Below are 16,807 nucleotides of genomic sequence, written 5' to 3'. Positions count from 1 at the left end.
GATCATGTAATCTAGGAGTTCGATTTGATATTAATCATAAAATAAAAATTATTCTTCATATACATACATATTACGTACAATAAAAGATATTTTCCAAAACTCGCAATACATGTAATTCTATGGATTTTATTAATCATTTCATCACGTGTACCTTTACCTGGCTCTTAATTCTATCAAGAAAAAGAAAGTTAGAAATTCATTCAAATTCAGAATCAGAATCCAAATTTGTGGCTATAAAAATTCGAAGAGAAATTTCTGAGGAGAATTCTAAGAGAAAATTACAGTATTAAAAATTTTACATTGATAATGTTAACTCTAGAACTCCGGAAGCAGTCACTTTGATTATTTCTGCATTTTCGCTTTTATTTTGCTCCTTTTAGTCTCAGAGCATGTTTCGTTCTGATTATCTTGGTACTCTTAGTTTTACTGCGTATATAAAAAATTCTTATCTACGTCTGCACTTAAAAAATTATAACATAGTCATGTAGGCATTTCACTTTGCATGAAGAGTGCAAACATAATAAAACATAAGTAAAAAGTGTTTCATTTATACATATATTTTGTTAAGATGAAATTTTCTTACAACCTTTTAAAATTACCTGTTTTATATTATTTCATGATACATGAAAATTAAAAAAAAACATTAATTATATCAACTTCCGAAATATATGTATAAGACTATATATTATTGTATAATAATAATCCTGTACATATGTATACGACCCGTTGTATTTATTACTCAATAATAAAAAATAGTTCATTGACTATAAAAGTAATTAAAAAGAGTGTTTCATATGACTTACCGAAGGTCTATTGCATAATAATATTTAATAGAAGCATGTATAGAATCAGGAAAATAACCGCCGACAGAATTTGGAGTACAATGAAATTCCCTTAGTTTTAATGTTGATAGCTGTGGTAATATTTTACATGAAATAATAAATTCTTACAGTGCAGTGTAAACTATAATATACTGCACTATCGGTAATATATTCTTTGTTTAATTATAATAATATCAGTATGTTGTAACTAATTAACATAATGTAATATAATGTTAAGTAACTAATTGTAACATACACATATTTACATGAACTTCATTTTTCGCGCTGGGTATTTCTACATGCTCTAAAAGATTGTCTGTTAAAAGTGGAAGTACTCTATGCACTATACAATACTTGTAAACGCACATATGTATTATTATATACATATATGTATGCACATATATGTAGATACAGACCTATCATGTTTCCATAATATCAAAAAATGATTAAATTATTTATAAAATTTTAATCTTTCAAAAGTGGTCAGATACCTCAAATTAAAAAATTTTAAATTAGATATGTTTGTATTAAAAAGATATGTCACAAATTTTCATTCATAAATATACCGCATTACATTCCTGGGTAAATATTAACTTTAGGAAACCAAATCTTAATTTATGTTTGGAGTTTATACTCTTATATTCAATTTTTATAGCTCGAAAGAGGAACTTTTATTATATAATATTTGTATAATATAAGTAAAATTTGTATCTACGTAATTACGGTAATGGTAAGTATTAGTAAATATTAGTAAAATACTCAAGAAATTGTCTTCGACAACATATGTCAAGGTCAAAGTCGTCTAAGCTGCCTCACATGAAATCAATATTTAACCATTACTGTAATTACGTCGATACAAATTTTATGTTATAGAAATATCACGTAACAAAAGTTCCTTTTCGAACTATACAAACTGAATATAAAAGTATAAACTCCAAGCATAAATTAAAATTTGGTTTCTACTTAACAATTTTATTTCGTTATTTAGCACGAACAGAAAGCGTTTAATAAATGAATTTGCTATTGTCATTACACGAAGAGTTGTAGAAACGTATCATCGTTTCATATAATACGTTTCATATAATGAAAGAGGTAACTATCAAATTACAACGTAATTAAATTCAGGCTTGATTAATTATTATTATTTAATTATACGAAGATCATTTATTTTATAATTCCTATGACATGTTATATATTGATCCTGGGTGTTTCTATTTGAAAGAATTGAAAATATTAATGGAAAAGGAGATTCAATGAAAGGAACTTTGCCCCGTTTATTAATCGTCGACATGACAAAACACAATTCTTTCTCCCTTCGCATTATGAGGCGAAACCTTCCACTTTTGACCCGCGGTAATTTTTTCTTCCTATTGCTTGGCACTGAACAGTGATGCACCTTTACACCCTGACAATTCATTATCGCTTACGGTAACGCATCTATTTATTGTGGTTGGTTCAATTAAGCGGTATAAACTTTGAAAATGAAAAATCAGAAAGAAAAATGTACAATATCAACAGTTCTACGCATTTCTTTCTTTCATTCTGTTTTTTCTTATTGTTAGATATCATCGGTTCGCGACTTTAAATGAGAAAATTAGCGTTAAAAAGCAGCACAGATTCACTCTGGCTATATATTCGATGTGTAAGTATATTCGTTTAAAAGAGTTTCAGAATATACCTATTTATATAGAAAAGAGGAAATGTGGTAAAATAAGAGGCACGAGACGGTTATGTGGCAAAAAATTACTTACTCTTTTGATATAAAACGTAAAAGCGAGTTTCGTAAAAGGGGTCGTGAGAAGGGGACTCGGTTAGAAAAATGTTTTCTGCTAAATCGGACTGGAGACAGCAGATATACCGATGGTTTTACTTGGTTATTTTTCAGACATAATCCGAAATAGCTTGTAGGAAGCAAATAAAAATTGGCCAAGATAGTTTTATGAAAATTCTAATACCTATAATTTCAAAAAGTAATGAAATTTTCTAGTTAGTAAAAAACATCATAAAGCAGGATAATAAACCTAATAAGTATATTTAGTTTAATATTATCTTATTGCGTTTTAAAGATGATTTTTATAATAATGTGGGGATAAAATTTGAACATTTAGACTCCCGAGATATGAATTTCAAATTTCATTTAATTAAAGCATGTTGAATACAAAATCAAAAAATCGTGGAAAGTGACGTATATAAAAATGAACCAATATGATGTTGAAAATAGATCTTCATTTTTAAATATCAAATTAAATTTCCAATTTCAAGTAAATAAGCAGAATAATTTTGATTCATTATAAATCATATGTAACCAACGTATTTGTATGTATATTCAAAAGAAGGTACTTATATAAGGAAATCATTTATAGAAAATATAATTTGGAACAATGTTGTTACATTGTTTTTCAGACCTTCAATAAAACAGTTCGTATTATACATATAATTTGATATTATGAATTTCGGATAAATAAGATTTGTAGATAACAAAAATACAGATGGAGCACATTAATCCTCCATCAGTAAACACTCCTTTTTATTATGTAGATAAACTGGTTCAACCGGAAAATGGTTCAGGAGTGAAATGTTGTTTGGATTGTCAATGTGAAAATAGGAAAGAGTATTACGCTGATATGATATTGTAATATGCATGTTATTTTGCAAAGGTTATACTTGCATTGAAATACTAATGCATAGTGATCTGCTTCGTCTGATCTGATAGGCATGACAATCAAAAGCAGTTAAGCGCATGAGAGAATAATGCATACTAGCAATATACTCGTATTCTCATTGCTGCTGGTAGATTTAAGTTACGATCTTCTTTGGAGAACTCACTGAAAAAGTTGCAGGTAATCACTCATGTGCAAGAAAATGGGAAACGAAGCTTAAGGTATTAAGGTCCTTTGTCTCCGGTTACAAAAGAGAATAAGCAGACGAAGCAGGAATCACATAATAGGAATCGTGTAATCTCTGGAAAATCTTACACTATGAAACGCATGGAGTAAATGAACGTGTAATTGCAACGAATCGTATAGTAACTAAATTCCAACGATGTTTCTATTAAAAATTCGATAGAAATTGAACTTTTATCACGTTTTACGCGCTCCTTTTTTACACTTCGGTGAAAGGAACCATACATGTTTAAACAAATTTTTAAACAAAAAATGGCCAACCGTTGCAGTTGAAATGACTTTAAAGTGAATGGACACTTTAATTAATCGCGACCAGAATTTACAAAACGTGACGTAATACATACATCCTGTTGGCTAAACCTCTGTATTTTGAAGGCATTATACTACCTATAATATAAGCTCAGAAGCACTTCTTGCCTGCGTTTCTGCCACATATTTCCGAGTACTATATGCGCAATTGTAAATTAGTTTACTACATTAATTAATTTATTTGTACAAAAACGCCGTAAAATGTAAAAAAATACATTTTAAGCAATACACAAATCACTGTTTTGTACTTTGGAAAATTTTCAACACATAATTAGCGTAACACATAACGTAGCTACATACATCACAAGACTACAAACTGCCGAAACTATTATGAGATTATTAAAATTTGCAGGTTATTTGCTTTATACTCAATTAAATATTGAGTGACTATAATATAACTTATAATAATGTTCGTATAGCGATAAAATGATATTTCAATACAATATGTACATATAAACGTATGTATGTAACTATATACATGTAAGACACGTAGCATTTCTAACATTCAATTTTGTCGAATAATTGAGTAATTAAAATTCAATCGACTAACAATAACATCACGTATGACCAAACTTTACGTGAAATTAAAATATCGTTTTCTGAAATGCTTGTATTAATTTAGTAGTATACTTTTTCTGATAAACAATCATTGGACAGACACGATACTCCATTTAAAATTTGAATGAAGAGTGTGTAACAAAATAATTTACTAAAATTTGGTATTTTAATGTACCATTTTTATCCTCGAAATCAACGGTTGACTTAATATTGGGAATATTGGGAATATAAAATATATATAATTATTTTAATACTGACTCAAAATAAATATAGAAATTATGAATACAATTAAAAATTTTGATATAGCTATAAGGTTTATAAATCTATTTCTACAATTTGAAATAATCATACTTTCGTTCACAAAATTTATGACTCACAGATGAAAGGAAAGCGTTCACAAATTAGGATGAATTCCATTACATCTTAAGACTATGTAATACAATAGTTGTAAGTGATAGGACTACTATGAAGGAGTGTCTGTGCGAAGGTATTGTGATGGACATCGAGAGAGATAGGGGACCAGTTGCTAGGGAGAAATAATGCCTCTCAAACGGCAACCATTTTATCCGGGCTCGTGGTCACACAGAACGTGGATGATTCGCTGGGTGTGACGCTCAGTTAACTCAACGTGAACGATTGTTTGACGCTTGATTAAATACAACGAATGCATTACCATTGTTACTATTCGAATACTACGTCGCTTTCAGCAGCTGTCGCGATAGGGTAAAAGATGTACACTGTGCACTTCAGTAGCAGTGGGGAGATATAATGAAAAAATATTTTCTATCCGTCCATGTAATACATATATGCTAATAATGTAGCACTTGATATATATAATGCATATACTATATATATATGTATTCATTAATCAAAGTTTTTATATAAAATATCAAGCGCAATTATAAAATCAAGTCGAAAATATAGAATAAATCTTTTTTCATCTGACGCTACGTTTTCAAGAAAATTGAACTAAATATGAAAGAAGTTTATTCTATACTTTGGTTTTTTTTCACGTAGAATCCTTATTGTATCACATTTGTTGAGACTCCCTCTTTAATAGGATTTATGAGAACCTTATAAGAAAGTTTTCTAATAACGAAAAAATATTACTAGAAAAATTGCAAAGAAGGATAAAAAATGTTAATGCCGTATATGGTTCAAAGAAGTTATTTCGTATCAATAACAAGAATGTAAGAATCTTCGTCTCGCAAAGTCAATCTTTAGATGCTATACTGCAAGTAATGTCTTGTTTTGTTTTGTTTGCTTTGTTGAAACGCAAGTTTCTTGTATACAGAAGAAGTATGTTATGAATTTTAAGTATGTAAGTGTATTATGTTAAGCAATACTAGATGTTCTATTCAATAGCCAAGTAAGCTTTTGCTTATCTGTCAATATTAACAAATTTATAAGAATTTCATCTGTAGGTATTCATAACAATTTAAATGAAGACATACTTAAGGATATAATACGTACCGTATTACACGGTAAATTTAAAAGTTTTGCCCCTCGATGGAGTAATTCGTGCATTAGACATATTGCAGAGATTTGTAACATAAGTAATGGAAAATGATCACATCGGAATAACAAAAACAAGCGCAATTCGTCGCGATCTCACAGTTTGATACTATATGATACCGTAGACGAGCGATGCAATATCGCTGGGATTTGGTACCGGTTATTCGTTATCGTATGTTAATGAATGTTATACATATGATGACGGCAGTTAAAAGATAGTAGTAATAAAACCCGAAGTCACTGGATCACTGCGCTTCATTACTTTAAAAAATATTTCTCTGTTGTGTAATTTGAAATTGTAGAATCAAATTATATGTTCAACTGTAAGTTGATATAGAAGCTGCCAGAAAACGTGATATTTGTCGCGACATTCAGAATACCGTTGATTGGAAAATTAATTTTTAACAATAACCAATCAACGTGTGTTCCGAACAAACTTGAAAGCTCGGACAATCCAGGCGGAACATACATATTCTAGTTTTCCATCGGTATACATATTCGAACCATCAATCAGTATAAACATACTTCAATATTTAATCAGTATACATATTCTAGTAATCGATTAACAGAAACATCATAATACAACCAACGAAATACATACATTATACTTGCACTTTTTTATTAAGGTACAAGTTCCCTAGTACTATTGCGTTTAAAAAAGTGTAAACTTCGATTCTTCTTACCCAATTACTGATATACCGTGGCTGATAACAATAACTATATCAGCACATAACGTCTGTGTCCACTACCGGAGATAAACGCGTCCGTACAATAATGAATATATATTTTAAAAAATCCACCACTTCCTGGAACAAACAAGCCGTTTATGTTTATTACTAACGAGGGTCATTCATACAAAGTAATTAGACGGGAAAGAATTGCATTTGTTAAAAAACATTAGGATGAGACTCTGGAACAGTAGCCTAAAATCACTTTCACGGATGAGACAATGTTCAATTTAATTTTGGTAGAAAAATATATATAAGACACTACGAGAGAGATGAAGATTGTAACAAATTCACAATCGAAGATGGTGGAGAGATTCAATGGAGTGCAATGACTATTAATGGAATCGATACCATACATCGCATAGCGGGACTGTTTTACGTAGGTACATAGAAATAATTAAAGATGTGCTACTCCCACCTGCCCGTGATTGAATGCCAAACAACCAGAACTATCAAGTCGATATTGATTCGAAGCACATGGCTCGGGTATTAAAACAATTTTTAAGCGAACAAAGTATTAAATAAAGCACTGGAAACGTTATCGATCGACGTCAAAAAATTTGTGAAGAAATAAAGCTAACGAATTTAGAAGAATTGTATCTACTGTTATCGAAAGTGGTCGAAAGTCTATACCAAGAAAGAGATGCATTAAATTAATACAATTTATGCCACTAAAATATAGTGAAACTATAAAACAAAACTATACAAACTAGATATTAATGTATTATAAATTAAAAACCAATAAATATGTAAAACATGAAAGGCACGCTCGCTTAAAATATTGTAGCTGATATTAAAAATCGTAATAAAATGTATTAATATTGAAAGGTAAGAAACTTTCGCTTGCTTCTATCTAATTTTGCAATCTCGTAAAAAAAATTAGAATTTACAAATGTCCGTAAATATATGACCGTCACTATCGTTCATGTAACATTGTGCTATATGCATAAATAGTGCACCACATTCTCCAATTATTATTGAACGTCTTACTAATTAAGCAATAATGCTAATCGAATCAGTTCTTCAATTATTTTAAAGGCTACTACTGATAACAAAATTGTCAAACTAGTGAATATGTTAGTATTTTATATTCATTAATTAGAAGCTACTAAATCTTAAGTTGATATTCAAGCGTAAAATGAATTCCATAGTACATAAATCGTGGCATATTAATTGGATAGGAACTGAGAGAAATGAAAAACGAAGAAACAAATACTAGGATAAGTAAGAGGGAGAAGGGAGAAATAGAAGAAGAAATGGACTAGATGGAGGAATGATTAAGGAAGGAATTTTCTGAAAAACACGAGAATTTGCTCTCGACTTGAAGAGGAAAAATTTTGTTGGCTGAATTCTTACAGCCACGTTCTAATTATCCTGCCTGAACGGTAACGGCGCGCAGCGGACTATAAATCAGGATTGGTTGGCGCTGTATCCTATTGACGCTATACATTATGGTACTCATTGTTCAAACAGATTGGCTAAATGATGTTTCAAAATACTATAATTAATAGCCATGTTATATTTTAATTGAAAGTATTAAATATGTATGTAAAAATATCTGTACATCTATCCGATTATTTGTAAAATTGTTGCACTCATTTAATTTTATGTTCCGTTAACATTGACTTATACTTAAGTAAATACGTGTTTTATAATTATTAATTTATTATTTTCGTTAATTGAACCAAGTTATTAAATATAAAATATTTCTTGATTATACGTGTACATAATATTTTCTAGTTTTCTTTTTAGGAAATTTTATTCAAATCATATAAACGATATTAAATTATTAAAATAAAATAATAAAACATAATATTGCATAAATATCTATTTAATTTAATATTTGCTTCCATAATTTTATAAATTTCAATTTTTTAATGTATCGTCTAAAACTTTATTTAATCATTTCGTCGATCATAATCATAAATCGTCGATCATCGACGGATACGTCAGGTCATAATAGCCTGTATAGTGTACAGTATGTTATACAGGATGTTCAGATACTGTTTTAAAATAATTTAAGGGGTGATTCTTGATGCCGAAATAAGACGAAAATCAAGAATAAAAGAATTGTGTTTTTGGCTTTGTTTTTTTATTGGTATTTGCGTCAGTTCTCTTATTAGCACTGTTGCCGATACACGATTACATTAAGATTGTTCTGTTATTTTATTTTGCGTAATGTCAAACACCGTTTGTCTTTACTGGATAGTATTTTTTAGTAACTTAATATTTTTATTTATCACGTTGCTTTATTTTCGAAGACCAAGAGAAAGATAAGATTATTATATTTAGTAAATATATAATTTTATTATAATAAGTATACAAATATCAAATGTGAAAAGTAAAGATTTAAATATCTGAGTTGGTACCAAAGAGATTTCATAAAGTAAATAACATACTTTACTTCCTAAAAGTATATCATCATTATTAATATTATAGTAACGTAGTATTATAGTATTTTCTTAACAGTAGTAACGCCAAAATTATTTTTAGTTATTAATTATTCCATAAGAAGAATAGCATAAAATATGTATTTTTTAATAATGATATTAATCCTTATTCATCTCTCGCAATTTGATGTTGAGTTAGTTGTGTTAGTAATGAGTTACCGAATATCTCAAAATCAAAATAGTCCTTTTAGGACCCCAACGATCTTAATCACTTTAGTAACTGACAGTTTGACAAGGTAGGAATGCTGTCAGCCTAGTAATATCAACGAAAGGATCAGATCAAAGGAAGAACAGACCCTGTTTCCATAAATTACTCCCACACTGTATTATGGCTTTATCACGTGTCTATCTCTATTGACTGTGAAAACATTAAGTCCTATTACATAAAACGACGTACAAATGTTATACAAACTTCAAATTGAAACAGTTGACTGTGGTAAAAGAATTTTAATTAATATATTCTCGAAACTGAGTATATCCAGCTTTCCTATCATAGATCTTTATAATTGATCGCCTTGTTGTTGTATTAACACATTTGCATACAATAAGAATGAAAAATACATTTGTAACTGCAACGTTATGAATAATCTGAAATTAACAATTCAAGTTAATGAAAATTCAAGCAAATTTAATATTGCACATGTAAATAAATTATTAAATAAAGTTGCTGCGTATTTAGATTGTTCAAGTAAACTATATATCTTTATTTCTTATTCTTTTTTCAGGTAGCATGGTTACGAGTGGATACACAAACTATTTTAACAATAGCTAATCACGTGATTACAAAGAATCATAGGATTGGAGTAACGCATACTGAGCGCAAAACATGGCATTTACACATACGCGATGTGAGCGAATCCGATCGAGGTGCCTACATGTGTCAAATAAACACCGATCCGATGAAGAGTCAAACCGGTTACTTGGATGTTGTAGGTTGGTTATTCATTACATTTCATATATTAAATGACATTTAATGATAACCTGTCGAATAACTATCTCCTCATCGATTTCGATATCCTTGAAATAAGTTGTCAAGATCATTATTATGAACTACCTTTTTCTATACGTATAAGGGGTGCCTGATCTTAGTTACTGGGTTATATGGAAAAGCATGTCAGGTATCATGTCGCGTGAAGCTGTTGATGTGTTACCTTTTCATGAATTTTAACAGGAACTTTTTTTAATATCTTCATAGTGGCATATAAACAGCGAAAAAATACTAAAAATTCCAGTCACTGAATTCCAAATGGAAAGGAGTAAGTAGGGTTAGAATATTTAAGTGGTGACAGCTGGTAGCCAGCGTAAGCGGACCGTGCAGGGGCGGTATACGTGAGTGAATCTAAATCCAGTGATGTCATAAAGAAGGAAAAATATATTGGATTTCCCACAAACAAGTACGACGTGTGTTCCATCAGTAAATTTGTCAAAATCTATTTTTTATAAAGTTCATTGTATACGCTTCAAAACATAGTTTTGTATATAATTGAAAAACTATGACCGACTACCCCTTATACATACGTATAGGAAATACTTGTTCCGAGTGATGATCTTGATAACAAATTTCAAGAGCATCTAAATTGGTGAAGAAGTATATTCAACAAGTTCACTAATTTAGTATTGTATTATATCACGTATCTTGTATAATTTATTATCTTTAGTTGGTTGTTGTAATATATACATATAATATTGATAATATTTTAAGTTTCTTAAAGGCGGTGTAGACGAACGATTCTTCGACGTCGTGTTCATGTTGCATCATACATCTGTTTTTGTTGTTTTTAAATGGGAAAGCGAAAGCGATACAACGAGAAAACAATGTCAAAAAGTTGCTTGTCTACACCGGTCCTTATATGTTGAAACATACAACAATTAGATGTTGTTTAATAATACTTTATATACGTCATATGCATCATATGATTTCTATAAGTAAAAGATAATATCGGAATACAATTTTAAAGAAATTAGTGCTGCTGATAGATTGAAAATGGACCTACTGACTAATGAACAAAAGATAGACAAAATATCCCGAATCATCAATCGATGATTATTGGTAAATATAACATGATTATTCAATATGATACTCTATAAGTGCAGTGACTCCTCAAAAAACATTGAGGAGATTGATACTCTAATTTGATCAAAGCAACGCTTTTGCTTCTTGTGAAATGCTAAAATATTTATGAGTAACCGGAAGCAACAAACAACCCGGAAAATTCACGAGAATGCTCGATTACATCTTGCGGCTGTGATGGAGAGGTTCGGCATAAAGGGATAGAACTATCTACTTGTATAGTCCAGACATCTCAAAATTGTGTAAAAAGATGCATTACACGCAAAAGATTAGTTTGCTATGATGCATCTCCATATTTTCATACAATATAATCTTGTATTCTGTGATAGAAACCAGAAATTAAGTATAATTATTTATGTCGTATAGTGCTTGGTGAGGTGATTTTATTACTGCCATTATTTTGTTATATCTTTTTTAAGTACTTAAATTTTTTGTTGATTTTGCACTTGTCCATTAATGTATAATAATCCAGAAATTAATGTTTCGTATCGTATCGTATGTTATATCATATGCTATCACTCAGGTGAATGGCAATGGTCAAGATGTATTCATGGATTTACTTTGGAGCATTTTCTGATCATTCGACAAGGCAAAGATGGTGATCAACAAACAGTATTGTGTAGCTTGGAAACAATTCTAGGATAAGTGGTTAAATCAACTTTAGCCAAGACGTATACCACGCAAGTAATCACATTCAAACTCATCTTGCTACTACCAAAGCCCAAGTGGCAATAGTAGACAATATTGTTAACGACACCACACTGTTCCTAGAGTCAGACGTTTAGCAAATGAATTAAAAATGTTCTTCAACGCTAAATATTTTTAACAAAGTAATAATGTTTATTCATTAGAAAGTTCTAAATACACAAGTACATGTAATTTTACGCAGTGTGTAATGTTCTAATATTTCACAAAAGTTTAAAATTCTCGAAGTTCTTAAATTCTTGAAGTTCATAGTACGAGAGTTTTGTAAACATAATTTGTGAAAATCCTATTTCTGTAGTTCCAGTTCAGAGTATGGATTTCTTACTAATTTCCTTTAATTTCTGAAACTGTATTACATGCTCTTTCCATTAATTCCTAATGTATATTACTTTCTGTTGCGTAAACTTTTTCTTTCAAACTTCTCGATAAGTAAAAATTCAGAGATACCAAATAATTGTCGAACAATACTGTTTTGACTAAGGTCATTTCCTTTTTTATTTACAACTATTCTTCAAGTTGATACGCTTCAAGTGTAGTGTATGTTGTACATTGTACATATATATGTACTTGTACGTTTCCGTTTGCTGTTTTTAAAACGAGCAAAAATGCAGAGAAAACAGAGAAAGGAAAAGCAAGAAATAGAGTGATGAAGTAGTTAAACAGAACGATAGGATGTATTTCTCAGTAGCTTTGGGTTTAAATGGATAATTGGATTTTGAACATAGTATAGTAAACATAATTGCTTCTGCGATAATAAAATCAGATAACAAATATTGCTTTGAGCAATGATTCAAATATTGGCAACTTGCTCGGAAAGATCTCAAGATATTAAATGTATTTTTCTTTGATTTTGATATATTATTGATTATCTTTCTCTCATTTAAAACTTTATGTTTATATAGATATCTACGCATACATTTCATATACATAAGTAATTTAATTTTTTAACGTACTCAAATATTTACTTGTAGATATTGAAAATTCTTGATTAATTAAGCTTAATTGCTGCAGCATTATATCCGTATTCGCTGTGTTGTTAAATGAAAGAAACAATACTATAATAATTGTTACAGTAGTAGCTGAAGGTGTATGCGTCTTGTTATTGATTATCTACTTTAAGAAATATTTATGGTGGTTTTGACATTTGTTTCTTGAGAATTGGGAAATGTGAGTACTTCTTCTTAATTCTGATCAAATTTCTGTTTAGTGGTTAGAGCAATGCTTGGAACACCATTACCTAATTTGCTCCCCGCGTAATAGGACGTGTACTACTGTCCGAAGCACTCTGTTTTAGGCTGATCAAAAAATAATATCGGTTCTTTTACTGAAAAATGGTTTTAATCTTCTCAAGCTTAATTTACTTCTTAATTCATTAAAAACGTTTTCAGTTTCTTATAAAAGTGGGTTCTTGTATTTTTAACCTTTCGTGTCATAAGTTGTGTTCTTTGTAGCCTTTATTACTATCTTTGTCGTAAATATCTTAAAACTCTTCAAGTTTATAATACCTATACATATTAACAATAAGTATCTTTTACCACTATAAGGGCAAATATTATAGAATTTTACACAAGAATTATTTTTAATGCTTAAATACTAAGTTACTTTAATACTTTGAATATCATTCGGATTAATGAAAATATCTTTAAAGTATTATTGAAGCAGAGATGGGAAAGTACTTTTCTATTTTGATCATACTCAAATTAATGTTTCTAGTTTGAAGATTTTTCTTTAGTAATTCCACATCTTTTGAAAGAATATATGATTTAGAAGCTTCATACAATTTCTTAGTCTTAATAATACTTTTGTTCTCTTGTCGAAACTTGCCAGGATTATTTTCGCTTGTGAATTTCTCCGTCGTCGATTATGGTAAAAATACAAATGCATACTTATTTTCAACTAGAGCGTTATTTATAAATCACGCAAAAATCGTTTAAAACAGAATAATAAAAATCTACATCGCAGCGAACTAAAATGCGACAGAAAAATCCGTCTAGAATCTTTAGAAGGATTTAACGTAATAATTTATAATAGTAACCTTTTCCTTTTTAGTGTAATTTGTAATTTTTCTCTTTTCAGTTCCGCCCGATATTTTAGACTATATGACAAGTACGGATATGATAGTCAGAGAAGGGAGCAACGTGACATTACGTTGCGCTGCTAAAGGATCTCCAACTCCAAATATTACATGGAGACGAGAAGATGGGGAAACTATACTCCTTGGAAATGGCGAAGAAGGTAAGGGATAATGTTGAAATCTACATCAGGTGTTGAAACCTAACCTTACACCTAACGAAAGGGCGTCAAATCTAATCTATTATTTTTTACTTAATATAATATAAATTCCATACTGAATTTTAAATATTAAAAATCTATTTTTGTTAGACTAACATTAATATAGTTCAAGTAAAATCGTCCATATGTGTTTGGATGCTTCCAAATTATTACAAACAAAATATATCTTGTATGAACCTCTTTAAACTAATTTTTTAGCCTTTGATCTTATCATCTGGCAACCATATACAATTAATAAGTACTGATAAAAACAATAGTTAATATTAGTTAGTATAGATAAAAAGGTAATAATTAAAGACCAATGAAACCTAATCTTGCAGAGTTAGATGATTATGTCTCTTCAATGCGGGGATATAATAGTAATTAAAACATTTATCTAATCACACTCTAAAAGTTTACATAAGCTTTATGAAGTTTCAGATATTCGTTATAGATAAACATGAAAGTTGAATTAAGCAGATGTATTCCTTGTTTCAGCTTAAGCTTAGCAAAGTATTTCATCCTATGGCTAGAAGTAAATAATTAACAGTAGAGAAATGTTCTTCAAACATAACATAACTTTGAAAATAAAACAAAAATATCAATTTTTTGACCTAATTCATCAAATGTTTAAATGTTTATTAATGTTAGATCCAACTACAAGTAATTAAACATAAATCTAAATAAATGATATTCATTAAATATCTTTCCACAATTTAACAATTCTAACATAATATGTAAGCACCTCACCATTAGAACTATTTTTGAAATAAGTTTTTTTCAAATTATCATCCTAAGAGATGATTTGTCAATTATTCTTAAGTGTTTCATTCTTCTCTTACTGATGAATGTGTATGTGGGCGAGGATACAATTAAACGATAGATACCTGAAACATTACGGAAGACAAGTGTGACGATGGTTAAATGAACATTATCCTTGAAGATTGATGGATCTGGGAGGTGCAATTCTTTCCTTTCTGAGATTAGATCTTGCACTACTATGTTTTCACATGGGAAACTTTTACAAGAAAAGTGCATCAAGTGCACTTCGCAGAGTGTTAGATTTAAACTCTTTGTCGTTTGTAGTTTACCAATAAGATAATAGATGAAAAAATTAATCAGTTATATATTTCAAATTATACAAAATAATTACAATCTTGTGCATATACTGCTTTAGTATAATTTTCTTGCAACATGCCAAATGTAGTACTAAGTCTAGAAAATTTCACAAAATTTGTCTACATTTATGCGAGTATAAGAATAATTAAAATTTTCTTTATATACATGTGTGTATATTGATTTGTAAAATTTAACATTATTTTACATTAACATTTAACATTACACAATTTTATAAAACAAATTTAATAAAATGTAGTAACTTAAATCAAATGTTGATTTTACTACCTACTTGCAAATAGAAATTTGTTTACATCCACAGTAACTTCGTTGTAATACGAAACAATTTACCTTATCGAATATAAATATTGTTTTCTTTCTTTAAATACAAATTTGAGGAAGTGTATCTTATTCGGATATAATTAGGTACCTATCACATTTTGTGCGATTATTATACAATTTTCTAAAATCAATTGATAGACAGAGTGTAACTCGTAAAAAGCGATAAATGACTGCAATATGTAAATCTAGCAAGCTGTTTTCAGTAAAAATGGGACGTTACTGGTACATTTCACAATGAAATAACTGTGTCTCAATTTTTCGTGTACTTTTAACTATTCACTTTTAAATTCATAAAACTTGTCAATACATACACAAAGGGTTAAAAAGATATAGGCGATATTTATAAAGCGTGATTCCAGATATCAAGATAATAAAAAAAAGTTCATGTACAAAATGACTGATCATGTACAATGTCTCATTTGAGGCTTATTTTCAAATTACGAATAATTTAATTTTATGTTAAAAATATATTTTTTTATTCTTCAATATTTCTAAGAAATGATTAACCATGCTTGTTATACGCTTGATATTGCTGATATGTTAAGTAAAACTGTTATTGTGTAGGATAAATTGAACGCTGTAAGATATCAGATGTTACATAACGAATTATTGCCTTTCTGCGAAATAGAAGACAAGAAGACAATTTTTCAACATTACAATACTCCTATTCATACAATCGCCACTACAGAAAAGTGGTTTCAAGATTTCGAAATAGAATTATTACCATGGCCAGTATTGAACATTGATCTGAACCCAATCGAGAACCTGTGGGGAAGGAAGAAAAGTCTACGATCAGGAGAAGCCACCTATCTAAGAAAATATCGTTGAGCTTAAAAGAAAAAATAAGTTAGTGGGTAGTGTACTTAACAAATTAATAGAAGTAAACAAAAATAAAAAGAAGTTTACGAAATATTAAATGGAAATGTAACAGAATTAACATCGAGTTTATATTTTTTCACAGCTAAAAACATGATTTTAAAAGAAACTTTCATTTTTTCCAGACTTCAAAAAAGAAAAT

General features: G+C 29.4%; 1 protein-coding gene across 2 annotated transcripts in view; it reads left to right on the top strand.

The window, feature by feature from the left end:
- LOC100647254 (neurotrimin) overlaps positions 1 to 16,807 on the top strand; it is a 242,622-nt gene that overhangs the window by 188,734 nt on the left and 37,081 nt on the right. For both annotated transcript variants that reach the window (XM_048414658.1, XM_003394591.4), the window contains exons 3-4: positions 10,010 to 10,217; positions 14,137 to 14,295. In XM_048414658.1, coding sequence (XP_048270615.1) covers positions 10,010 to 10,217; positions 14,137 to 14,295 — 367 coding nt within the window. The remainder of the gene's footprint in view (positions 1 to 10,009; positions 10,218 to 14,136; positions 14,296 to 16,807) is intronic.

Source organism: Bombus terrestris, chromosome 3 (assembly GCF_910591885.1).
Source record: "Bombus terrestris chromosome 3, iyBomTerr1.2, whole genome shotgun sequence".
In the NCBI taxonomy this organism is placed as follows: Eukaryota; Metazoa; Arthropoda; class Insecta; order Hymenoptera; family Apidae; genus Bombus; species Bombus terrestris.
The sequence above is the reverse complement of the archived record's forward strand: the minus strand, read 5'-3'. Positions and strand labels throughout refer to the sequence as shown.